This window comes from Denticeps clupeoides, unplaced genomic scaffold, assembly GCF_900700375.1.
Source record: "Denticeps clupeoides unplaced genomic scaffold, fDenClu1.1, whole genome shotgun sequence".
Classification (NCBI taxonomy): Eukaryota; Metazoa; Chordata; class Actinopteri; order Clupeiformes; family Denticipitidae; genus Denticeps; species Denticeps clupeoides.
In genome coordinates this window covers 17,591-42,311 of record NW_021630093.1, presented here as the reverse complement: position 1 = coordinate 42,311, position 24,721 = coordinate 17,591, and the positions used below count along the sequence as shown (strand labels likewise).

Sequence of the window (24,721 nt, the reverse complement as noted above, 5' to 3'; positions counted from 1 at the left end):
AATATAATAATGTTATAATTTATATTAAACAATATTATTTATAATTTTTTCAATGTACCAAGCACATGCATTCTGCACTAGATGGCAGTCTTACATTCAGAAAAAAGAATTCACCTTCACCCAATAATACACCACGATGTTACTAAAAAACAAATACAAAGTACAGCATTTATGAATGTACAAAAATATACTTTTGAACAAAAGTACAAAATTAAAACCAATGAGGCGTATTAGATGAGGCCTTGGTGGTCACTGACGTCCCCACACACTGCTCCCCGGGCGCCTGTCACCAAGGGTGATGGTTAAATACAGAGGACACGTTTCACCGTGTCAGCGTGTGCTGTGCTGCAGTGTCTCACAATGACGCTCAGTTGAGAAGCTGTTTCTGAAGATGGTCAGGGAAGCGTGGACCAGTTGGTGTTGAGGAAGAGCAGGAGGTGGACGTTTTGCGGCTCCAGGCTGCGTATCTTGAGGGACGTGTGCTGGTGGAACGCTCGCTCCAGCGGGGCTGCAGTGGACACGGTGGTCAGGTATTTCAGGGCGACGGGGCTCAGAGCCCTGGAGTCTCTGGGCAGCCGCCAGTAATCCAGCGGGTTCTGCTGCTTCTCCATGGAACTGCTGGTCACGTAGTTGGCTAGAACGTCACAGAGGACGTCGTCCTGTTCTGTCTTGTGTAAAGTCTGCATTTCGGCTATAACTTTGTTCTTGATCTCATCTGCCTTGTGGCTGAAGAGCATGGCGCTTTTGAATCTGGGGTCCAGGAAGGTGCTGAGAGTCAGCCAGCGATTCTTCTTAATGTCCCCAAACAACTTCTTGATTTGATGGTCCAGCGTCTCCGCCAGCTTGTTCCCCCCCTGTGCCAGTCCGCCCATCTTCTTCTGCAGGTCAGTTACGAGTGGGGTGATGCTGGAGATGGAATCGAACCCTCGATGGCTCAGCTGGTCTATGGTGTCTTTGAAGGGCTGGAGAGCAGACAGGGTGGTGGAGAGTGTGGCCTTTTCGCTTTTGTTGAGCCAGAGGGTCTCCTTCACCTGCTGCATCAGCACAGAGTTGATGGCCTCCGCCTGCTGGGAAATGGTGTGGAGCATGTTGAAGGTGGACAGCAGCGTCTCGTCCGGGGACAGCATCAGCCCAGCCGTCGGTAATTTCAGCCGCGCCTGATGAGACGTGAGAAGGTGCCGAGCTTCAGCGTCGCTGCTGAAGAACCTGACGATGTTCCTGCACTTCCTCAGCAAGGCCTTCCAAGCCGGGTCGTCTGCAGACGCCATGGCTTCCTTAAAAACCATGTTCAGGTTGAGGGCCAAGCATCGAATGTGCGTCCAGCCTTCACCCTCGCAGGCCTCCCTCATGGCCCTGATGTTGCTGACCACCACGTTCACCTTGTCTTTGATTTTCCACTCTGCAGCTAGTCTTCTCAGGTGGTGGACGGCGCAGCCAGGTGTCTGATCTCCATGCAAATGAAGCGTCTCCAGCACGCAGCACCTCCTCTTCCAGTATTTATCTATGAAGTGGCCACTGACCGTCACATAGTTGTCCTGCCCCTGATTAGCAGGCCAGAGCTCAGCGCTCAAGACGATGTGGCCTACCGAGTTCATGTCCTTCTGCACCTTCTCTCTGGTGTCCTCGTAGATTCTGAAGAGCTCGTCCCGGACCCACTTTACAGACAGTTGGACGTCACATGCTGGGTTCAGGGTTTGAACGAAAGCTTGGAATCCTGCATGTTCCACGGTGCTCAGAGGCAGAAGGTCCGTCACCATCATCCTCAGCAGCTGAAGCTGTTGGTTTGAAAGAGGTCGACCTTTGAGAGAAGACACAACTTGAGCATGCGGAGCTTAAAACATGTCTTCTAAACCACACAGCGTCCCCCGTTAATTCACCTGGCCCGGTGCTCCGCCATCTGGGTCGGACCTGTGGAGACCTGCGAGACCTTCTGTTCCAGTGGGCAACGTTCAGAGCCCTGGTCCCAGGTGCTGCTTTTATGGAGAGAACACATTAAAAGAACGTTTTAGCAGAACGCGGTTAAAGAACGTTTCACCATGAAATAATACTGAGTTCTTACAAAGTCCTTCCCTGGACATGGTTCCTTCTTCTTCGCTGGTGTTCGTTCGTGTGTTTGTTCCCTCTTCTGTCTATTTGTAGGGCGCTGGTGGGTGTGGCCGCGGACGTTTCGGTTTCGGTTGTGATGAAACGAGAGTTCGTGTTCACGTGTGTTTGTTGTCCGTCGCGCAGCAGATTCCAAGTTTCATGAATCATCTCGTTTCGGTTTTCGTTCCCAACCAATAAAATCGAATTTTATCGCAGGGATTCGTCTCTGTTCATTAAAACCCACCTTTAAACTGTTATATCAGTTTTTCCCTTTGGTCTTGAGAATAATGTCTTCTGTTTGAGTGTTATTTTCACCACAGGAACAACTCGGGTATGGAGACCCAGAAGTTTACTGCATGTTCTGATCAGTGGAGGTCAGGGTTTAACCAGACAAGAGACTCAATATTTCAATCAAACTCAAAACACATCTTCTCAGGGATATCAGGCTTAGTGAAGAAACATCTGATCTATAACCACCAGAGATCATTTTCCAGCTTCTGACCTGGTCCAGGCATGTTGCTGCACGTCGAACCATTAACGAGCTCACAAGAAGAGGTAATTCTGGGGTCTTCTCCATCAGGCCTTTAATTCCATCATTTCATTCAGCCATCATTGCTCAGGAGCTACACATTCCCTCAAACAAGTGGATGGAGATCTCCACAAAAGCAACAGCATTTCCAGCAATACAGTAACTTCCTGTCCAAAAACAACATTTCCTGCTCAACTATTTATCTTCTTCTTCAGAACATCTGCAGACCACAGGAAACATCTAGTCAACCACCTCAGTATAACGCAGGTTCAGTTCTGGATGTTCCCTCTGAAGCTGCCAGCTCGTTCTTATGGTGACCATGTAATTGAAGCCCATCCTCTACTCTTCTTCTATAAACAGAATAAATGCTCATGTCCCCATAACCAGGCATCCAGAGCTCTGAGGAGCTGTCACTACCTTCTCAAAGCTCCTCATCCGGCCGGTGATCTGCTCATCCGCTCCATTTCCTGTCCTCCTGGAGAACCCTGGCGTCTTACTGAAGGCGGGACACGCCGGTTTCCTCTTAGAGCTGCGCTTCAGGAAACGTGACAGATCTGTCACCTTATCGCAAATCCACAACCCAACCTAGATATCCCACCACACGCCCCATCCTCCGTCTCAGAGCTGAGCACCAGCGAAGATGGACGAGGAACGTGGTGGAAGACTAAGGCCAAGTGGTCAGGTGTATAGAAGATGTTCCAAATGGAACTGCAGCTACAGAAACCAAGGACCAGTGGATCCAGTTGGTTTTGTCTCAGATCAGGATTATTCTGTCCAGCTTTCATTTGAATTCGTTATGCTCATTATGAGATGGCAGGTCAATTTGAGAGTCAAAAGCCGTGCAAACTTCACCTGCAGTCCCCCATCCTCACCTGGACCATCATCTACTGCCTGTCCTCCCAGGATGGGACACACCACACCAATAATTCCACATGGACTGGGGTTTCTTCATCGTAATAAACTGTAAAACTGTGTAGCTGATATGAATCCATCAGGTCGACGTCCAGATGAATACGGACTCCGCCTGGACGTTTTTGTGGTATCGTAAAGGCCTGGCAGGGGCTGAACCAGAAGACACAGAGTCCCGGGTTCAAACCCAACCTACTACCATCGTGTCCCTGAGCAAGTGTCTCCAGGGGGGGACTGTCCCTGTAACTACTGATTGTAAGTCGCTCTGGATAAGGATGTCTGGTAAATGCTGTAAATGTAAAGGGTCACTCAGCCTGGACTTGTCTCCTCTGGTGTTTCGATTCTAGGTCTCATGTGAACACTGCTGATTACGATGTCTTTTGGACTTCATACACACACACACTCACACAGACACATAATGAAGCCCAGCATGCTTCTATTTTTAGCGCATATACTGTTTAAAGGACGTGAGACGTGTATAGAAAATGGCGTCCACCGGCAGGCCAGAAGTGCAGACCGGGGTGAGACGGGACACTCCGCCACTTGAGAGACATGGCAGTTATATGATGGAGAACATTGTGCTGCTCATACCTTTAAAACAACTCTTATCTGGAATCGGTCAGGGGCGCATCCCAAGTTCATCTAAATCTTCTCTAAAGAGGAAGGTGTTGAGCTGCCGTGTGAAGGTGCTCAGTGACTGAGCTGGAAGTTCATTCCACCACCGAGGGGCCAAGACGGAGAAGAGTCTAGATGAGCGTCTTCCTCGTACCTTCAGAGATGGAGGGACCAGGCGAGCAGTACTGGAGGCTCGGAGTATAAGTGTATTTTAAAGTGTATTTAAGTGTATTTTATTATTTTATCAGTGATTTTTAAAATTCTAGTTAGAAATTTTAACTATTATGATTTTTGGTCATTTGTTAATCAGTTTGTTAAATTAAAGTGATGTGATAGTGAGACACTGCAGCACGGCACACCGTGACACGTGTCCTCTGTATTTAACCATCACCCTGAGTGAGCAGTGGGCACCATGACAGGCGCCGGGGAGCAGTGTGTGGGGACGGGACCTTCATCAAGAGGACCTCAGTGGAAACATGGTAGTTTTGGATCCGAACCGGCAACCTTCTGATCACAGGGCTGCTTCCTCACCCGCTAGGTGACCCTAACCCTAACCCTTAATCAGAGCAGCATTTCTAACGTCTGACGCCTCTTCTGGTGAATAAATATTTGTTTGTAATATTTGCATACGTTAAGTTAAGTTGATCAGTACGTTGTGTAGAGTTCAGGAGACCAGATCTCCTCTTTTCCCCGAACACCCGTCTGGCTGATTAAACATTCGTCTCGTCGTCGGCTTCTACACCCACCATCACTCAACACACACAGAAGACCTGCTGGACTGATCTGCCAGCCTGTGTAAACGTGAGCAGTGAGGGTGTGTGTGGGTGTGTGTGTGTGTGTGTGTGATCACCTCTTCACCGCGTAGATTTAACGCAAGCACTGAGTGGCAAAAGGAAGTGGTTACGAATTAAAAGTCCCTCAAGGATCTTCTGTAATGTGGGAAGGTCTGTAGACCTCAAGTTCTGGGGGGTGTGGTTCTCTAAGTCTAAACAATTGACTTAATGAGAAATAAGTTACTTCACACATCAAATGACAAACTCTTCTGCCACATGATCATGTCGCACGATTAGGCTGCCATTAGGTTTTAATGTCTTCTCGGCTGGATCTTCTTCTACTGAGTGGAACCCAGGTGGCCGGTCCTCCTGTCTCAGTGCCAGCCAATGAGCATCCAGTGAAAAGTTTGGCGGTGAAGGACGTTCAGGTTACAGCTCGCACAGTCCTCGTGTATGTTGGAGGTCGGTCTGGTGGGGTGGGGTCCCTCACAGCAGCCTCCAGATGTCCAGAGCCTCCGTCCCTGCCCGCCTCCCGGGTTCCGGAGTGGGAGGAGCTTGTCTGGCTAATAGGAGGGTGGATAACATGGCTCTGGCTGTGAGTGTGTAATTTAGTGTGCAGAAATGGCATTAAGATGAAATAAAAATATAACGAGAGTCAAAGTTGGCAACGTATTACAGATATGTGCCCAACTGTTTAGGCCGGACTTTTTTTTTAATCGATGACTTTTTGGAACTGTAGCTACAGAAACCATTCTGTCTGTGTGGGAAGTTGCAGGGAGACAACAGACTATTTTTATTTTATATTATTCTATTTATATTATTTATATTATATTCAGGCTGCATTTGGCTTGAGCTGGATGGTGGGTAGATCTCAGCATCACAGCCATGTGTGTGTCGTGATGGTGGGAGAGGGAGAGTTCTTCTGAGGACAAACCAACACTCTTGAGAGTGTGTGTGTGTGTGTGTGTGTGTGTGTTTGAGGTGTGGTGGCCATAGCTACATGATATTCACACCCCTGACTGTATTTTATGTGACAGATCACGTGACGTATAGTTGTAAAATCTCATATGATGTTGCTAACGGAGCTTCCACAACCCCTAACTTGCTTAATAGTTCATAAACTGAGAAGGTTGTGATTGGTCCATGAAGGACCCCTGGTTCCTACATGAGGAGATCATGTTGCACCTGGACCACCCGTCCCACCACAGCCACATCTCCGTAGAAGGGTCCCAGCATGCTGCCGTGGCTCCGCCCTGCCGTCTCCCAGGTTACCGGGAGGAGCAGATGTCACGGCCAGTCTGGGGGGTCGGCTGTTCAACAGCTGGCTGGTCACGTTACACAGTGGCCGCTGGAGAGGGGCGGGGCCGGACCCAGAAATAGCAACACTGGAGACCCAGTTCAAACCAAACGCGAGCTACACTGACATCACAACTCGCCAAAAACGACCTGGGGTCCAGACGTGACCCCGCGACCTCGGCCTCACTCTCTTCCGGGTGACTGCAGCCAATCACGATACAGATTCACTTCGTGGTGGAACAACATCTGACTGAATGGATTTCCAGATTTTGAAGAGCATCTCTACACTCAGTCTAAATGTGAATTATGCATTAAAAATTTGAAGATGTTGGTTCTTATGAAAACCTGCTCCATGGAACAATGTCGCTACTGCAGTTCCCGTCAGTCCATCGTGGGATGAACGGGTGACCTGATAATGGCAGCCATCGTCCCACCGTCCCAGCAGACTGTCTCCTGTCCCCGGTCGCGGGCCCAACAGTTCAAGCCTTTGTCACCGAAATTATGATTGAGGAATGAGCGTTGGAGAGGACAGTTCGTCCTCTTGTTGTGAAGCCCCGCCCTGCCGCAGATATTTGCTGGCATTTGGGACGAAACGCGGAGGGGGTTGAGGGTCAGGATACTGTACAGTCCACCCTGATGTGGACAAATAAAACTTTCCGCGCCGCACAGAGGCCTCATGGGAAATCACAAGTCCAAACAATGGCCACGCCCCCGAGCCGTCACAAGGCTAAAAGTGCAGAAGAATTCACAGGCTATCAATAGCAGTTCTCGTTTAACACGGGCACAACATGAACTTCAGACGAGGAGCATTAGTGCGACACGCCCAAGAAATACAACGATGGCTGTAACATGTCCTCTCTCCGTCTTTACATCATGTGATTCGCTGCACAGCTGCCTTGGCGTTAGGGGACGGGGGTAAATATAGACGGCCAACTGTAATTGGCTCGCTGTTTGTGTTTATTTGTAAGGAGCGTGTTGGTCTTGGCCCGCCTCCATCCCGATCTGTAGATAAACCAGACGGCCCCCTGTCCAAAGGGATTTTTCTACAGAGGCCGCGTTCTGGTCAGCTGACCCGCATGGCAACGGGAGAACCTTGTTAAACAGCGGCTGACAGAGACCATCTGCGTCCGCACACACACGTCCCCATTCACAGCCAAAGACGTCTGGAGGAAAAAACACTTATCGTCTGGCGTGGGGGGCGGGGCCTCATTTCTTTATTTATCTGCCGCCGCCCTAGACTTGTACGTTCTGAGCGGAGACTTCCTGCCCCCCTCTTTTCACCGGCCCGTCACCGCCGTTCCGCGTGACCCTTCATAAGCAGATCATGGCTGATGGGAAGAGAAGGCATCATAATGGACCTACAGTGTGGACCACGACACTGGCCTGTTCGCCTGCTCTGCACCGTCCAGTGCCGGCAGACGAGTGTCCCCTCCCGCCACCATGGACGCTCGTCCCTCTCTGACTCGCGCCTTCCCAGGGTTCTCCCGTGTTTTCTGTGTTGGGTGTGAGCTGTAGGGCCAGTAAAAGCCCGGTGACGGGAACTGCGTGATTTTGAGAGGTGAGCGCAGCAGGAAACTGTGTCCCCATCCGAGGACGCCTGTTAGTTTGCGTTTGGAGCGCAGCGTGCTGCGGTGTCGGGTTCCTCCGTGGAACCAACCTGGCGCCATAAATCAGATAAGGTATGAGGCCGAGCAGAGCAGGTCTGAAGAACATTTTTGGACCAATTAAAATCCCTGCTGCGGGTCCTGAGCACATTGTCCCGTCCTCGGGTAAAACATGATATGAAGCCCTGAGCAGGAATGGTTTTGTGAGACGGACATTTGCTTCCAGTTGCTGTACATTTGTTCTGGAAATGACAAGCACAAGATCCAATGTAAGGGGTCAGAGGTCATAGATGCCTGAGGTCAGAGGGTAACAGGATAATAAACTGCTCTCCCCGGGGCCTTTAACTGATCCCCCGGGTGTGCCGAGAGTTTCCCCCCAGCTTCCTGTACAGGAAATGACATCAGCCAATAACATCCTAGCGGGGAGGTAGAGGCGGGGCCTGGGGTGCTCGCTCGTCCTCTGTCTCTCTCTCTCATGATGGTAATCGGACCCCACATGACGTGAGACGCGTAATCGATGGTCCACCGTGCCGCCAGACTCAGTTTAATACCAGATGACAGTTCATTATTCCCTTAGTGAAGTCGTTAGGGAGGAGAGGGGACGACAGGCGAGTGAAATGTGTGTGTGTGTGTGTGTGTGTGTGTGTGTTTTTTCCAGCAGGTTGCCGTGCCAACAGTCGGGGATCGGCGGGTGAATGCAGGGCTCTGTCCGCTACACAGTCATCACATTCCTCCAGAGCCACTGCACCTCGCTGCACACAGCGGAGGCCAACGGCGGAGGACCAGCACAATGAACACACACTCACACACACACACACACACACACGCTGGCAGAGGCAGCGACAGTTCTGGTTCTGCTTTGTGTCGGAAAACAGTCAACATTCTTCTAGAAATTTCACTTCCCTCCCTTCGTTCCTGCTGATGACCTTTGACCTCATAGAGATTAGAGTGCAGGGCGAAACCGAATTTAATCAGGATGCTGCTTTCATGAGAAGTCCATTTAGAACCTGTCGGGCCCCTGGTTCCACCCATCGGCCCTCAGGGGGGGGATCTGACCGTGTGGTCGGATTTTACGGCCGGATTGTACCGGAATCAGAACAGAACAGTCAGCGCACACCTACGATGCAGAATCATATTAACCCCGTCCTGTGGCTCGGCCACGCCCTCTTTCTCCACCTGCTCCAGAAAGTCAGCCGGTCATAGATACATGCAGCCCGCAAGCAGCACTACGACTGCAACCTAATCTAGATCTAGATCTAGATCTAGAGCGTGGCTAGAGCTAGAACAGGTGAGTGAAGACAGTAAAGTAGAATCTGCGTGTGTGTGGTGGGAGGGGCTTCTCCGCGGTGGAATTTCGGACGTAGGCTGCAGTTCTTTTGGCCGCGCTTTTTGCTGATATTAATATCTGTGAGGTCAGGGCGACTGCGGTGGGACTATGTGCGCGCCGTGGCCTTTCGCAGATCCTGGCCATGTTAAGAGATGCCAAGGGCCGGGGTCAGCAGGGCGGAGCCCGGCATACCGCGCGCCGCCGGCGTCTAAATATCGCCCTGTTTATGACAATGCTGGCTCCGCCCCCCGCATTAAAAATGGCGCGGGAGGCAGAAGCTCCTCTGAGAGGTTGCTTCACTCGTGCCTTGCAGGTCACATAACTTCCAAAAAACAGAAAACGGCTGAAGAACACGCCGTTCGGTAACTGGACAGAACAGAAGAAGGCGCTCAGATGTCCTAACGGTCTTCTACACGGGCAGAGCTCCTGCAGAGAACCGATATTTTTTATTGATAAGTGGTCCGAATCTGAACCCTCTGGAAATTGATTTCACCCGCGGCCCCGTATCTCATCGTCCAAATGAGCTCGCGACCAGATTAGTGTAACGGATCGGCCGTAACGCGACACGTCTTAAACGGCCTCGTGCGCTCTTCCTGTGCCATGAATCTTTGATGGGGACCCTGTAACCAATATGGACGCGGGTGGCGGTTTCTGAACGACGCCGAACTCCCGGACTCCCGCCATCGGGGCTCCGTTTTCACCAAAACCTGCGAGTGTCCGAGCAGCTCACGCCACTACCTGGACGGAGGAGAAGAAACCAGCGTTCGTATCCTCGTAGCCACCAGCGGTGCAGGGCTGGGTTCCAATGCAGTCAAATTACACAGAACATTCAAAGCAAATGGCAGACGAACGTCGGTGGAAGCAAATTTTTATGAAAAGCATGGAAAACACGCAAGTTTCATGCGTTTGTGGTGATCATTGGTGTAAGCATGTGTGTAAAGCCTTGGCTTTCTTGTCCCTGGCTGGTGGGACAACTTGTCCTGCTCCATTCGACTAGCCGAGACTACCACCACCTTTAAGAAGCAGCTGAAAACCCAGTCCAACACTAACACACACACTCACCAAAAATTTAAAATAAAATAATAGTAATAATAATAATTCCGTCCAGCACTTATCATTTCCCCTGCATGTTCTATTCCTGACAAGTTCGGCCTGATCAGGGCTCCTAGTTTTGTAAAGTTCTACGTGGCTGTGGACACCCCAGCCCATCAGGCTCTGGTGTTCCGGATGGCTGCTGCTCAGCAGGAAGTCGTGAAGATACTCTGCTGGGGGTCTTTACTAATCTCCATCAGTATATGAGTATATAAGTAGTAGCCGGGGCAACCGACCCTGTGTGCAGCGCGGCGCTACCGTGGCAACGCAGCCAGGGGTCATGTGGTCCGATGTCGTCTCTGGACAATAAGACTGGCCGGCGGTCCGGCGCATGAATAATGGAACGGTGATCGGCTTTCCGAGATCCTTAGTCACTGCTGAGGCGCAGCAGGTGGAGATGCGACTTCGCCGCGTCGGGATAACAGGTAACGGGTACGGACCTTTACTTTACTACTAATACGCCATTTACGTTCAATGGAAATTGTTGGATTGGAGCTGCACATTAATAGCAGTTGAAATAATATAGTATATTTACTGTATTTACCAGGCGCCCTTATCCAGAGTGACTTACAATCAGTAGTTACATGGACAGTCCCCCCCTGGGGACACTCAGGGTTAAGTGTCCTGCTCAGAGACACAAGAGGGGTTTGAACATGTGGTTCATAGGCGGGTGTGTTTCCTACTAGGCTACTAATGGTTATGATTCATATATTTCATGTAATGTGGTAAAGTGGGTGTGGCCATAATTTACTTTTTTTCATGTTTTTGTTGTCTTGCTGTTTTTTTCGTTCTTGTGTTATGGAGCATTTGAATGAAGAGTTTTGCTCTGTTTTACACCTCAGGAACAGTTCTTCTCAGTCTTCTCTGAGTTCTGCATGGAGCTCATTGGATCCACCCAGACCGCCACTTATGCTCGGCCCAAAACCAGCGGCTTCCTGCCAGCCATTTCCACCATGGCGTCCAGCTACAGGAACCCCCAGTCTGTGCTGACCATGAACCAGAACAACAACCTGCCCTGGAGGACTAACTCCTACTACAGGGTGGGGAGCGCTGTTCCTTCCCTGTCTCTGATCCAGAGAGAGGGTCTGGACCGGGCCAAGACCATGTTCTACCCCTCCAACAGGACGGCGCTGAGCACCCGGTACCTGCCGGAAGACTGGTTCAAGTCGAACCAGAGCAACTACAGAGAGTCGGAATCGTCGAGGAACAGCGCTGAGAGGCTGAGGAGGGACACCATCCGGCTGATCCAGGACAAGGACCAACTGACCCGGCAGATGCAGGAGACCACCAGCAAGAACCTGGGAGAGCGCCTCAACGACATCGTCTTTTGGAGGTCCGAGCTGAACCACGAAGTAGACAACATGGTGTCGGAGATCGGGGCCATGACAGAGGTGAAGAGGAGGCTGGAGCGAGCGCTGGGTGAGACCGAGGGACCCTTGCAGGTAAGGTGCTTCACGTTCCACAAAATGAGGTCCTCCTGGTTAGAAGATGGATATTGTAGAACTCATTAGAACAGCTTTACCACAAATTAGGTAATTTTGCCGAGGATGTTACCAGGCAACAGTCCAAAAAACTGTGTCCAAATATCCAATGACAGGCTTTTGTGAGATCAGGTGGACGCGTCAGGTAACCGGAACCCGGCGCTCAATCACGACAGCGCGGTTCTGCTTGTCATCCGTCGCTGGCGAAGCACTTCCGCCACGCCGGCCAGCACTGACATCTGCTGCCGTCTCCACACAGGTGGCCCAGGAGTGTCTGTATCACCGGGAAAAGAGGATGTCCATCGATTTAGTCCACGACCACGTGGAGAAAGATCTCATCAAGGTACAAGGTGTTTTTTCACCGTGTTTTTCAGAAGAGACCTGAAGAAATTGCGGTTGGCGTTTCTGTTGGCGTGAATCTCTGAATGAACTGTGAACGTGGTGAATGTCTAATCAGGAGGTGGAGGTCATCAAGTCCTGTCAGGAGCGCAAGAGGAGACATCTGGAACGGGCCATGGCACAGCTGGCGTGAGTGAGACGTCACCATGGCAACAGGGTCTTCTTTGTTTGGTTGCTTTTTGGTGGCACAAAAGCATGCGATTTACAGCTTACTGCATCAATATTAGCATGCTAACTAGCTGGTCTGTGCAGAACCTGTAACTAGTTTGACCCTGGTGTGTGATTGTCAGCTAGTTAGCACGCTAACTGGCTGGTCTGTAACTAGTTTGACCCCAGTGTGTGATTGCCAGCTAGTTAGCAGGCTAACTGGCTGGTCTGTGCAGAATCTGTAACTAGTTTGACCTTGGTGTGTGATTGTCAGCTAGTTAGCACGCTAACTGGCTGGTCTGTAACTAGTTTGACCCCAGTGTGTGATTGCCAGCTAATTAGCAGGCTAACTGGCTGGTCTGTGCAGAATCTGTAACTAGTTTGACCCCAGTGTGTGATTGTCAGCTAGTTAGCACGCTAACTGGCTGGTCTGTAACAAGTTTCACCCTGGTGTGTGATTATCAGCTAGTTAGCATGCTATCTAGCTGGTTCGTGCAGAACCTGTAACTAGTTTCACCCTGGTGTGTGATTATGGCCCGTGTGTGACGATTTACATGGTGTTCAGGTGCTAAACATCTTTTTCAGCAATTTTGGCGCGATATTGAAGTTTGATCTGAACTGAATTTTTCACATCAGTTCCAATCGAGCAGCGCAGCATGAGCTGGAGAGGGACCTCAGTGACAAGGTGGCGGCTCAGCGAATAGATGACCGGTGCCACACACTGAGGAACACATCTGATGGCATCAGCTACTACCGTGGGATTGACCGCGTTGACCCTTCGTGAGTGACAAGACCAGTGGCCAGTCCAGGTGACCCCCCTGTCCAGGTGATAAATGACTATTCTTCTTTCCCAGGATTTCCTTGCCCGACTCCTGGTCGAAGTTCACCGACGACAACATCCTGCGTTCTCAGAGCGAACGTGTCGCCTCACACAAACTCAGGGACGAGATCGAGATCCTGCTGAACACCACCTCCAACCAGATGTGGAACCAGTTCAACAATGTCAACGTGGCATTCACCAACCGCATATCGGAGACCTCCGATGCCAAGAACAACCTGCAGACCCATCTGGCCAAGGTGAGTTCTTCACTCCAGCCTCTCCTGCCACCAATGTTCTTTTGAAAGTGCTTGAAATATTGTCATTGTGAGACACTGCAGCACAGCACACGGTGAAACGTGTCCTCTGTATTTATACCATCACTCTTGGTGAGCAGTGGGCAACATGACAGGCGCCCGGGGGCGCAGTGTGTGGGGATGGTACCTTCATCAAGGGGACCCCCAGTGGCACCTGGTGGTTCAGAAACCTTGTGATTGTGGGTCTGTTCCAACCCGCTAGGCCTCCACTGCCCCCAAGAAGCAGCAAAGACAGTAAAGACCAGAGCAGAGAATGCTTTTTCATCTAGAAGTTTTGTGCTTTAAGAGGTATAGAAGCAGGACAATGCTGGTGCACATCCCACCCAACATTCTTCATCTGACCACCCGTGGTCTCCTAGATATGATTTTGGAGCCCCAGTGTGTTTTAGCAAAATGCTTTTTTGCTAATCTGACTTTGATTGACCGTCCGGTTTTGCTGCCACTCCAGGGCTGACTCTCCTGCTGATGAACGGAGAACTCATCGGAGCCCATCAGCGTAATTGCCTAAGGAGCAGAGGCACGCAACCTCTGTTTACATCTAAATACCCTCCTCATGAAAAACGATGACCTTTCGCAGCCCATTCCAGCCTCTGAAGCCCATCCCCCACAGGAGACAACGATCCCCATTGTCCCAAGCGGCAGTGGGCAGGTCTCGTCGAGCCGTCTGGGATATTTATCCACTTGAGGAATGATCTGAGTCGTATGGCCCTCAATCAGCTGCCATCACCTGCACCTTCTGATGGAGCACCAGCCTGAAATCTGATTTAATCCAATGTGTTGGGAATGGAGACAAGTTTCCCTCTTCAGCATGAATCTGATATTCTAAACTCCTGTCTCCCCCAGACACTACAGGAGATCTTTCAGACCGAAATGCTCATTGAAACCCTGAAGAAAGCCATCAGGGACAAGGAGAACCCACTGAAGGTGGCCCAGACACGTCTGGAAGAGAGAGCCCGGCGGCCAAACGTGGAGCTCTGTCGGGACAAACCCACATCACAGGTCACCCTGTTACTTGTAGGAAGCCATGTCTGTGTAAATGTGAAAGAAAACGATGAAATAAAGTCTCCTTCTCGGTCAGGTTGGTTGGAGAGGTACGCTGAGATCGAGGACCACCATCCACCAGCTGCGCGAGCGCCTGCAGGAGGCGGAGAACACCCTGCAGACCCTGGTCAAGACCAAGGTGGCCCTGGAGCATGACCTCTCCATCAAGGCCAACTCGCTGTTCCTGGACCAGGAGAAAGTGCATGAGCATGCGCAAGACGTTCCCGAGCTCCCCCCGCCTGGTGGGCTACACCTAAATATCAGAAAGAAATCATCCAACAGGTGGCTTACTTCTGGATGGTTTTAGGTTGAGTATAAATGAATAAACAGATGTATGAAGTCATTTTCATCTCAGAACCTCCTCTGGCTGAAGCCACAATTCTTATATGTGTCTTGCTGAGAATTTCCTCCATTACGCAATTAAAACGGTTTGCATCTGAGCATGATGGGAGTTTTGTGTTTGTGCTCAGGGTCCAAGAAACCCCACCCACCCTGACCAGTCACTGAAAAAGATCTTCAGCAGGAGAACCTGCACAATGTCTCTGCCGAGGACTAGAGTCCCATCAGGCCTGCGTTAGGGCGATGATTTCCCATCATCCGTTACCGTTTGAGCCACGAGCGGGAGGAGCTATGCCTCATTATGCTGTGAGGGAGCGACTCCGCCCCCAGAGTCGGGTAGAGGAGATGGAGAGGAGGGCGGGTCGGAGGCGTCCAACCGACCGCTTACTGTCCCCGGCGGAGGGAATCTGGGACGTTAGGCCGAGAGTGAGACATTAAATATTTATAAACACAACAAGACGGTCCGAGGGAATTTCGAATAAAGCAGAAAGTGACAGATTTAGATATAAAAATCGGCTGTTTCAACAGATCGGTTGTACATGACGCTCTGGAGAACCCTGTACTGTTGTTCTCCAGCGTCACTCGCCGCGTGCTGATTAAAGCCGCTGACGCCGGTCCTCGTCCCTCTCTGGCGGTAAGATGGAGGTCTAGAGCGCCCCCACCCCCACCATAACATACCACGCGGTGGGCTTCTGGACGAAAACAGCCGCCCTTTGACCCCTGCTCTCACCCCAGCGCCAGGGGAATGTACTCTGGAATCCACGGCACAAGCCACGCATAGCCAGGGTATTTATAACTGGGGCGCCCGTAACTCCAGGCATGCGAGCGGGAGGAAGGTCCATCAGGAACGTGACACCGCCGCGCTTTTAATCGAATAAAACGGTCCAACTCTCACAGGACGATGGCGCAATGAATCTAGGAAACCGACAACTGGAGAGCAAATCATGACATCACGCCGTACTTACTCTACTAAAGAGCTCCACCTTCTCCATCCAGATGCAGCCCATCTGCTGCCCGTCCATCAGTAGTCAGTTCCTGCTGACCAGATGTGATGAGGGTCGACATCTCTAACAACGTCTTCCTCATTACCATCTAAATCCAGCGAGTAGCGAGGTGGCAGGAAACCCGGCGGCGGGCAGATAAGACCCCACTTCCTAACGGCCACCACGCGGCCCTTATCTGGACGTCGTCACCGGAGTAGATGCTAAAATCCAGAGGCCACGTTCGAGGAAGCAGCACCTCCAATCCCAACGTTTACTCCCATTTACAGCCAAAATGTGACCAAAGCCCATCTTCATTTATTTATGATACACCACCTCCGTATCTCCAGGGAAGCTGGAGAGATGGATTCATAAAGAGAAAAGTTGGACTGCAGAGATGCAGACTGTCACACAAAACACTGCTATATTCATATATACAGTTCAGGCCAAAAGTCTGGACACCTTCTCATTCAACGTGTTTATCTTCATGACCATTTACGTTGGTAGATTCTCACTGAAGGCATCAAAACTATGAATGAACACATGTGGAGTTCTGTACTTAACAAAAAGTGGAGACCTGACCTCCACAGTCACCGGACCTGAACCCAGTCCAGATGGTTTGGGGTGAGCTGGACCAACAAGTGCTAAACACCTCTGGGAACTCCTTCAAGACTGTTGGAGAAGCATTTCAGGTGACGACCTCTTGAAGCTCATCGAGAGAATGCCAAGAGAGTGTAAAGCAGTAACCAGAGCAAAGAAACTAGAATATAAAACATGTTTTCGCTTATTTCACCTTTTTTTGTTAAGTACAGAACTCCACATGTGTTCATTCATAGTTTTGATGCCTTCAGTGAGAATCTACCAACGTAAATGGTCATGAAGATAAACACGTTGAATGAGAAGGTGTCCAAACTTCTGGCCTCTACTGTATGTCAATATGTTGCATTTCTAAATAAATTGGGGGTGTCAAACATTATAAATGTTTGGTTAAAAATTCAGGCCACAACGTTCCGGTTGCACACAGGTGTCCATGGAGGTGCTTCTTAATCACGAGCTACCCAACTGAATTGTGTCACTTTGCGTTTGCTTGAGGAAGAAAAATGGAAGATGTTGAACTTGTTGAAGCGCAGATCAAATAGCAGCCAATCAAATCCATTTATGCAAATGTACTAAAACGAGCTGGCCAATCAGTGGGATTTATTGCGAGTTGTGATTAGTTGCCGCTCCTGGTATAAGTAGGACTTTTCTATTAAAGGCTGGTTAATTGTAGCTCGGGGAATTTTTTTCCAAGTTAGCAGGATCTATGTTACACTTATATCTGTCATGTTCTATGAACATGTTTGTCCAGATTATGAACGCGGTATGTGTGTCGTTGTAGGTTGTGGTCGGTCTCTGTGCTCCACCACGACTTAATGAACAGACGCTGACAGACGTGGCCCGAAATGAAAGGTCCCTTCTCCGTCCCTGTCTCTGCTGGAGGATGGACGGGTCCCGTGTCATGGTGGAGGAACCCAGTCTGGTTCAGAACCTGGAGTAAGAGGTGGAGGAGCTTGAGAGGAGAGCACACACACACACACACACACTCAATACTAATATTATCTGTCCTGTCTGCATCCAAAATGTGTCCAGGGCATCAGAACCTGAACATGTTGACGTCACGCCGGGGTGGTGCTCACACTCACTGCTCTCTCAGCTGAGTAAATTCGACACCTGCCTGCTGTTGGCACATCGTTCGGCCACCCACCCCCACACACCACACACACACACACACACACACACACACACCCCCACCTTGTACAAACATTGGCATATAAGGGACTAGCGTGATCCCGCCAGGGATGGAAGAGTCGGCCCGCCGCCAGGTTTCGCTTCACGTGTCGAGCGGCTGGTAGTAGCCTAGCGGGTAACACACTCGCCTACAAACCAGAAGACCCAGGTTCAAACCCCACTTACTACCATCGTGTCCCTGCACAGGGAAAGTTCAAAGTGAAGTGATTGTCACATGTGATACACAGCAGCACAGCACACGGTGCACACAGTGAAATTTGTCCTCTGCATTTATCCCATCACCCTGAGTGAGCAGTGGGCACCATGACAGGCGCCCGGGGAGCAGTGTGTGGGGACGGTGCTTTGCTCAGTGGCACCTCAGTGGCACCTTGGCGGCTCGGGATTCGAACCGGCAACCTTCTGATTACGGGGTCGCTTCCTTAACCGCTAGGCCAAAAAGCAGGACACTTAACCCTGAGTGTCTCCAGGGGGGGACTGTCCCTGTAACTACTGACTGCAAGTCGCTCTGGATAAGGACGTCTGGTAAATGGCGTAAATGTAATGAGTTTGTGTAGAATGAGTGTGTGTAGAGTTGTGTGTGTTGATGCTCCCGGTCCCGGCAGGCGAGACGCACCGTATGTCCACTGCAGGGGTTCGAGTGGGTTCAGAAGAGGGCCCCGTTTTCACTGATGCAGACGTCAGCGTCACGCCTCCGTTTTCGAGGCAGAATCCCGGAGGAGCACGACCTCGTCCTCGCCGCACGTCTCACCCACCTTCCACATATCTCACATTTTACCGCCACTGCAGGACGAGCGGGGGAGGGACGAAGAGGACAAGTAAAAGGTGTCAAATATTGGCAGGGACGTTCTGATTTGGTATGGAGGAGCCTGTGAGCGGACAGGTGAAAGTGAAGTGAGGAGGGACGGGGGGTTAAATCCCTGGAATGCCCAGGCCTTCCCGCCGGTTCCGCACCGTGCCGGGGGGAGAGGGGGCAGGGCTACGTTTTTATAGCTGCAGCCCAGCCGCTGACCTCAGTTCAGTCGGACGGAGCTGCGCCTGGAAGAGGGAGAAGCCGGGACCGACGCTTCCAGAACTCCTGTGGGATTATTTTCACTCCGAGCAGTAAGTTGGCCGTCTGGTAACGGAACAGCGGCGGATTTTACTGCTGTTCACCCGAACGGAGGGAAGGAAACAGAAAGGTTTTTTTTGGCACGCAGAGGGTTCGAAAGAGAGAGAGGGGAGCGAGGGCGAGGGCGAGAGACCCTGCAGTTGCATTGGGTCCAATGAGGAAAATCTGACTTTTAATCCAAATCTGCACTTTATAAAATGTACTTGTGATTTCCATGCAGGCATTTTCTTCTAGAAATGTGAATGGATGTTAGTGGTGTGTGTGCATGTGTGCGTGTGTGTGTGTGTGTGTGTGAATAGCAGCATTGTATCTGAGGAACGGTAGTCGCTTTTCCATAAAATGTTAATTTCCATGGAAATGTGTACGGATTAAGCAGAAGCAGACGATGCATGCGCCCTCATGGCGCTGTTCACTTTAAATGAACCACACACACACACACACACCGCTGATAAGGTTAGGGAAGAGGCCGGAATATCGGCGACACACCCAGCATTCCCGCGGCCACGACTCCGACGCTCAACATGTGTGACGTTCTCGGTAGGAACCGGTGGAAAATGCTGCTCCTGCTGCTGGGAATCATCGTGCTGCACATCGCAGCCCTGGTCCTGCTGTTCGTGTCGACCATCGTCAGCGTGAGTGACCTCTGACCCCCGCCCCAAGCGGAGCGGCTCGGTGCGGCGGTAACGGTGCCGTGTGTGTGTGTGTGTGTGTTACAGGCCTGGTCGGTAGGACGCGAGTACACCTCGGACCTCTGGACCAACTGCTCCTCCTCCGCCAGCGGGTACCACTGCGAGACGGCCTTCACCGGAGGTAGGGCAGGCGCTGACAGCCCGGCCCGGCGGGCCCCCTCTCTGCCATCTAGGGCCGAGAATGTGGCCCCTGCCCAGCTCAGTATAAATAGTCCCGCCTGTGTTCTGCGGCCCCTGCTCAGATCAGGGTGGGGCTACGCGAGGCATTTCGAGTGTCGCCGCCCTGCGCGGGGATCAAGTTACGTCACCAGCAAGGTCATTAACAAACCAGAGTAGGAACAGCTGCAGGGGGGCGGGGCCTCGGTTCTAACGTGCAGAGGAACACTGCAGCGGTGAAACGTGTCCGCTGCATTTAACCGTCACCCATGGTGAGCAGCGTGTGGGGACGGGACCTTCATCCAGGGGACCTCTGTGGCACCTTGGCAGACCGGGATTCGAACCGGCAACCTTCCGATTACGGGGCCACTTCCTTATTGATCAATACGGTGACATGTAATATGTATTATGCAATTTTGACACATTCCCTCTATGACACAAACAGTGAATTTGGAGAAACGCTAAAAGGAGCTAAAAGTCCACGCGATTGCAGACTCATTTATTGTTCCACCGCCTCCACAAAGTAAGATCAGAATTGGAGTATTTTTCCACAGCAGAGGTGTGAAACAGGATACGGGCGGATGAGGGGTTTTATCCAGATGAATGCTGCTCCTGGCCTGTGCTGAGTTCCACGTTTGTCTCGTTTCGTCTGATTTGGTACTTGAGTATAAACGTAAGGAACCGAGGAACGGTGTGCAGCAGGAGGTTCCTCGTCCTGCTGAGTAGATGGTCCGGGTGGAGGAACATGAGAGGGCGCAGGGGCGTGAGGGGAGGAAACCTGAGGCCTCCCGCATGACTCCCGAACAAGAAATAGACATAGTGGACGAGTTCGGAATACCGCGTGGCGAGAGGGAGCGGGGGGGACGGAACATGCCGAAATCTACGCTCAGGAGGCAGAAGTTGAGCAGTGAACAAAAATGGTCGTTTAGTCGAGAAACGCATCATCTAGCCGGAGCTAATCAGGATTTTATCGGCTGAAATGTTCCACGTTCCCGAGCGACATAAAATCCCCCGACCCTCACCGGAACGTCGGTGTAAAATACACTCCGCAGCCCTCGCGTTTGTAATGCACGGCTTACTAATGCGAGGACGGAGACGGGCGTGTCCGATGCACCAGGAAGCTCCTCCCTTTTCCCATTTAGTCCAATTCCCCGGTGCATGACTTCCGGCGTTAACGGGGAAACATCAGCTCCTTCCGAGCTCTTATGCAGGTAAATGGCAGGTGGGGCACGGTGGACGGGGTGGAGGATCGATGCGGGTGTGAGTGGTGCAGCACTTAGAGCTCAGGAGCTTTCAGAAACAGGATATACCCCCACCCACCCCCACTCCATTACCAAAGTCCCATTAAAACGTCCCCTGATAGAACGCTAGAACCTGGCGGATGGGGACGCGTACGAAGTTTAGTCTGAGACTAAATCCCTCTTAAAGGGCCAGTGCTGTTAGAACCAGGCTCTGGGATCTAGAACCATGTCCTGGTGGGACCTGTGTTCTTCCTCTCAGTTACACCCCTGCCTGTTCTATCTGTTCTAGAATGGATCCAGGCAGTGCAGGCCCCCATGATCCTGTCCATCATCTTCAGCTTCATCTCGCTCTTCCTCTTCTTCTGCCAGCTCTTCACTCTTCAGAAGGGCGGCCGCTTCTTCCTCACCGGAGTCTTCCAGATCCTTGCCAGTAAGTGTCCAGAGTTCTGTACTCTAGAGCGGAACATAACTAGAAATGTGATTGGTTTCTGTCATTGGAGCTTCATTACAGGGAACCCACAACCAGGGACTCATTTAAAAAAATAAAAAACGCTCGGTCGATCTAAAGAACCATTAAGGAACGTACAAGCAGAAATGAGCATTGAAAACAGATCCTGTTCCCAGAGAGCGAGGAACTTCATCTCCAGCCGGAACGCCGATCCGCTGCTGATTAGATTATTCTCAGACGTAACGACTGTTCATGCCATCAGATCTGGCCTGTTGGTTCCGTTACCTGATCTATGTGGCTTATTGTCGCCTGCCGCTCTGATGGTGCCCTTTCTGCCGGAGCCGGGCCCTTGTGCCTCCTATCGTGAAGCCTCGCCGTCAGCAGACGTGAGTCAGGAGGCCTGAGGAGGTTGAGGGCGTCGGCAGCACAATGGCAGATAGAGGAGATGCCCACGGCCCTGGCGCCAAAACAGAGAGTCTCTGCCACGGGCGCGAAGGTCAGGGTTGGCCAGAAATGCAGCGGGCATCAGAACGTGCCTTGTCACGAGGGAGGGTGTCCTGACAGCAGGTCACCGTGGGGTCATCTGGGGACAGGAAGAAATGGCCAGAAGCATGCTGTAGGAGATGCTCAGACTTCTCCAGCAGAGAGATGACTGGATCCAAACTTCCTAAATCAGAAGGAATCCGACAGACATTTTCAGGTCAATTAAGATTTCCCAGACATTTTCAGGTCAACGAGATTTCCCAGGATGCACCGTTTCACCGTCTGTAATGTTTCACCGTCTGAAATGACATCATCAACACCATCCACCAACCACAATGGTTGGTACAGACAGGAAGTCGAGTCTCGCGTGACGGAACAAAAAAAAAATACATTTGTGCTCATTTTACATCGAAACACTGAGAAACTGCAATGCTGCACACGTTTGGAAGCCATGACGGTCGGTGGAGATCATGTTTTAGGGGAGGGGCGGGAAAAAGCACAAGAAAGGGGAGGTGACCTTTCCCCTTATGACGTCATAAGGGGACAAATTCCAGATCTGACCTTCTGAGCTGCTGCTCTCTGAACGGTGAAGCAGAATAACCAAACACTCTTTAGACTGATCTCCATTTCTAGCCACTGCAGGACCACCGACAGGCTGGAGGAACTCGTATTAATGTCAAATCATCTCACAAAGTCACATTTTCATGTCAGGGGAGCTTCAACAGCGGATTTAAAAGCAACCTCCTCTTCCTCCACAGGTCTGTTCGTCATGAGTGGAGCCATCATCTACACCGTCATGAGCCCCACCTGGGTCCCGCAGAGCGAATCCTACGGCTTCGCCTACATCCTGGCCTGGGTGGCGTTCCCGTTGGCTCTAATCAGCGGACTCATCTACATCATCTTAAGAAAGCGCGAATGAGAGCCCCGCCCCCCGCCACGCCTCTCCCCACACCGGTCCCCCTCCTCTCAGATAACTAAGCTGTCGAGCCAAAGCGCCCCCCTCCGACAGACGCCCTGAGTCACAGCTGCAGCGAGGGGCGGTTCAGACCACGCCCCCACGCCACGACTGAGGATGTAAATACTACCGATGGTTTAAAACCTATTTATAACACTTTTTACATGTATGTACATAGTATTTTGTTGCTCCAGAAACAGCCGATTAAACACTTCAAATGTGCGTCGAGGTTGTGGTGACATAACTAGCCATTTTGCGCGTTTACTTTTTATTTTTAATAACCGAGTGCATGTGTAGAGTTTTGCGATAAAGCAGCAGCTTTGCCGGACGCCCGGGCGTCGGATCACCGGCGCTGTGGGTCTTTATCTCGTTTTATCTTGGATTTTTTTTTTATTCTCTAAAAAATGGTGCTATGTAATTACCATTCCTGAGGCTGAGCGAGGTTTAAATAACGTGTACGTTCGCCATGGAGCTTGGCTAACCAAAGAGTTTCCTTTTTTATTTGGATTAATACGAATGAAATGTAAACGTCAACCACACCACACTGCGTTCGTGGAAAACCACGCCCCCTGTCTGCGAAATGGGCATTACCACGCACAAGCCCCGCCTTCTACTGAATATTCATCATACTGGAGACAGGGACAGCGCTTTAATCTTCTGTAACTCGTACTTGAAATGTAATGTGGTGCAACATCTGCCTCCTTCATCCATCATAATTCATCCTAATCAACACACAGGAAAATCTCATCTCTGTTTCTGCCAGTTGTTTTCATTGTTATCATTGTTTTATGATGTTAAGTGATATGATTTGACCACCGACGTGAAGGTGATGTGGTGGAACGGCGTGGAAGATGGATGAGAGTCCCCAGGAAGAGGTCAGGTCCACCAGCGTGTTGTTTAGGCTGGAAAATGAAGGATTATTATGATGATTTTTATGATTCTTTTGACTGTAAATGCATGACGCATCTCTGATAACGGCAGTATCGGGCGGTCGGAAGAGACTGAGACTCTGATGAAGACGCGGATGCTTGTGTTCTTGTGTTCCTCTCCATGTACAGCTGCTTTACGTGACACATTAACGATGCTGTATTTTAATGATCCTGTTTTCAATAAAGGACGTCGCTTACCCCGCGAGTGCGTGGATGGTCTCTGTGGAAGGAGCGTGGACTGGGTGGGGAGTAACATCTCACACTGTTACCTCATACATCATATACAGACAGAAAAATGGCAATTTAGTGCATGGAATCAAAAGGGCCACAGCAGGGTTTGCATGAAGAGATCTTCGTGTTCCACGTGGACTCAGCGCCACCTTGTGGACAAACCTTCCAAATCCAGGAAGTATAACCTGCAGTTACCCACAAATTCTTCCAGTATTTGCGCCCCTCTGCACTCTTATTAAAATGTAAAGTGCAGGTTGGAAGATTGGGATTTCAGCCTAGAAATAAATCTTTATTCTTCACACTGAAAAAAGTGGCATGGAGGCACTTCCATTTACTTTTACATTTACAGCGTTTATCAGACGCCCTTATCCAGAGCGACTAACAGTCAGTAGTTACAGGGACAGTCCCCCCCTGGAGACACTCAGGGTTAAGTGTCTTGCTCAGGGACACGATGGTTGTAAGTGGGGTTTGAACCTGGGTTTTCTGGTTCATGGTCGAGTGTGTTACCCGCTAGGTTACTACCACCCTACTTTCAGTACCCCACCACCCTTACAATCAGTAGTTACAGGGACAGTCCCCCCCCTGGAGACACTCAGGGTTAAGTGTCTTGCTCAGGTACATGATGGTAGTAGGTGGGGTTTGAACCTGGGTCTTCTGGTTCATAGGTGAGTGTGTTACCCGCCAGGCTACCACCACTTCCGACACGCCCCTCACGTCACGTCCATCAGCGGTGCTCGGGTGGGTGGAGTCTCGTGTGCAGGTGATGGTGATGATGATTGAATGGGTCGAGCACGAGATTGCAGCCAGAGGGGAGACCGCGCCCCCTCGTATCTCGTGATGGACCGAGTCCGGGCCGCAGACCTAATTACGGCTCATGAAATGCAAATGTCTCTTTATTTGGGGGCCCGGCGCCATCTGCTTGCCATCATCAGTGCAGCGCAT

At 50.9% G+C, this 24,721-nt stretch overlaps 3 protein-coding genes across 6 annotated transcripts; 2 read left to right on the top strand and 1 right to left on the bottom strand.

Annotated features, from left to right (window-relative positions):
* Positions 1–15: 15 nt before the first annotated feature.
* Positions 16–2,291, bottom strand: LOC114783372 (zinc finger BED domain-containing protein RICESLEEPER 1-like). 4 transcript variants are annotated; one of them, XM_028968834.1, is made up of 3 exons: positions 2,060–2,291; positions 1,878–1,973; positions 16–1,798 (listed from the first exon to the last, which is right to left on the bottom strand). In XM_028968834.1, the coding sequence occupies exons 1-3, from the start codon at positions 2,076–2,078 to the stop codon at positions 396–398; spliced, it is 1,518 nt and encodes a 505-aa protein (XP_028824667.1). In that variant the 5' UTR covers positions 2,079–2,291; the 3' UTR covers positions 16–395. The 4 variants fall into 4 exon arrangements, with proteins under 4 accessions (XP_028824667.1, XP_028824669.1, XP_028824670.1 ...); XM_028968836.1 differs by having other exon boundaries at positions 1,878–1,970; positions 2,060–2,138; XM_028968837.1 differs by having other exon boundaries at positions 16–1,775; positions 2,060–2,097.
* Positions 2,292–10,492: 8,201 nt separating this feature from the next.
* On the top strand, positions 10,493–14,928 carry LOC114783370 (tektin-3-like). The gene is made up of 9 exons (XM_028968832.1): positions 10,493–10,655; positions 11,073–11,672; positions 11,971–12,054; positions 12,169–12,239; positions 12,894–13,037; positions 13,112–13,334; positions 14,235–14,390; positions 14,470–14,674; positions 14,903–14,928. Exons 2-9 carry the CDS (start codon positions 11,106–11,108, stop codon positions 14,926–14,928), a joined length of 1,476 nt encoding a protein of 491 aa, XP_028824665.1. The 5' UTR covers positions 10,493–10,655; positions 11,073–11,105.
* Positions 14,929–18,503: 3,575 nt separating this feature from the next.
* On the top strand, positions 18,504–23,753 carry LOC114783366 (peripheral myelin protein 22-like). Its single transcript, XM_028968828.1, has 5 exons — positions 18,504–18,640; positions 19,189–19,279; positions 19,364–19,457; positions 21,023–21,163; positions 22,423–23,753. Exons 2-5 carry the CDS (start codon positions 19,202–19,204, stop codon positions 22,581–22,583), a joined length of 474 nt encoding a protein of 157 aa, XP_028824661.1. The 5' UTR covers positions 18,504–18,640; positions 19,189–19,201; the 3' UTR covers positions 22,584–23,753.
* The last annotated feature ends 968 nt before the right edge of the window (positions 23,754–24,721 follow it).

Bases quoted from the DNA above. Each gene is read 5' to 3' on its own strand.
- LOC114783372 (XM_028968834.1), bottom strand. The intron at 1,799-1,877 runs GTGAATTAACGG...CTTCTCTCAAAG, and splicing joins ATGGCGGAGCACCGGGCCAG to GTCGACCTCTTTCAAACCAA.
- LOC114783370 (XM_028968832.1), top strand. From the start codon at position 11,106: ATGGAGCTCATTGGATCCACCCAGACCGCCACTTATGCTCGGCCCAAA. The intron at 12,055-12,168 runs GTACAAGGTGTT...ATGTCTAATCAG, and splicing joins TGGAGAAAGATCTCATCAAG to GAGGTGGAGGTCATCAAGTC. The intron at 13,335-14,234 runs GTGAGTTCTTCA...TGTCTCCCCCAG, and splicing joins TGCAGACCCATCTGGCCAAG to ACACTACAGGAGATCTTTCA.
- LOC114783366 (XM_028968828.1), top strand. From the start codon at position 19,202: ATGCTGCTCCTGCTGCTGGGAATCATCGTGCTGCACATCGCAGCCCTG. The intron at 19,280-19,363 runs GTGAGTGACCTC...TGTGTGTTACAG, and splicing joins TCGTGTCGACCATCGTCAGC to GCCTGGTCGGTAGGACGCGA. The intron at 19,458-21,022 runs GTAGGGCAGGCG...TATCTGTTCTAG, and splicing joins CGAGACGGCCTTCACCGGAG to AATGGATCCAGGCAGTGCAG.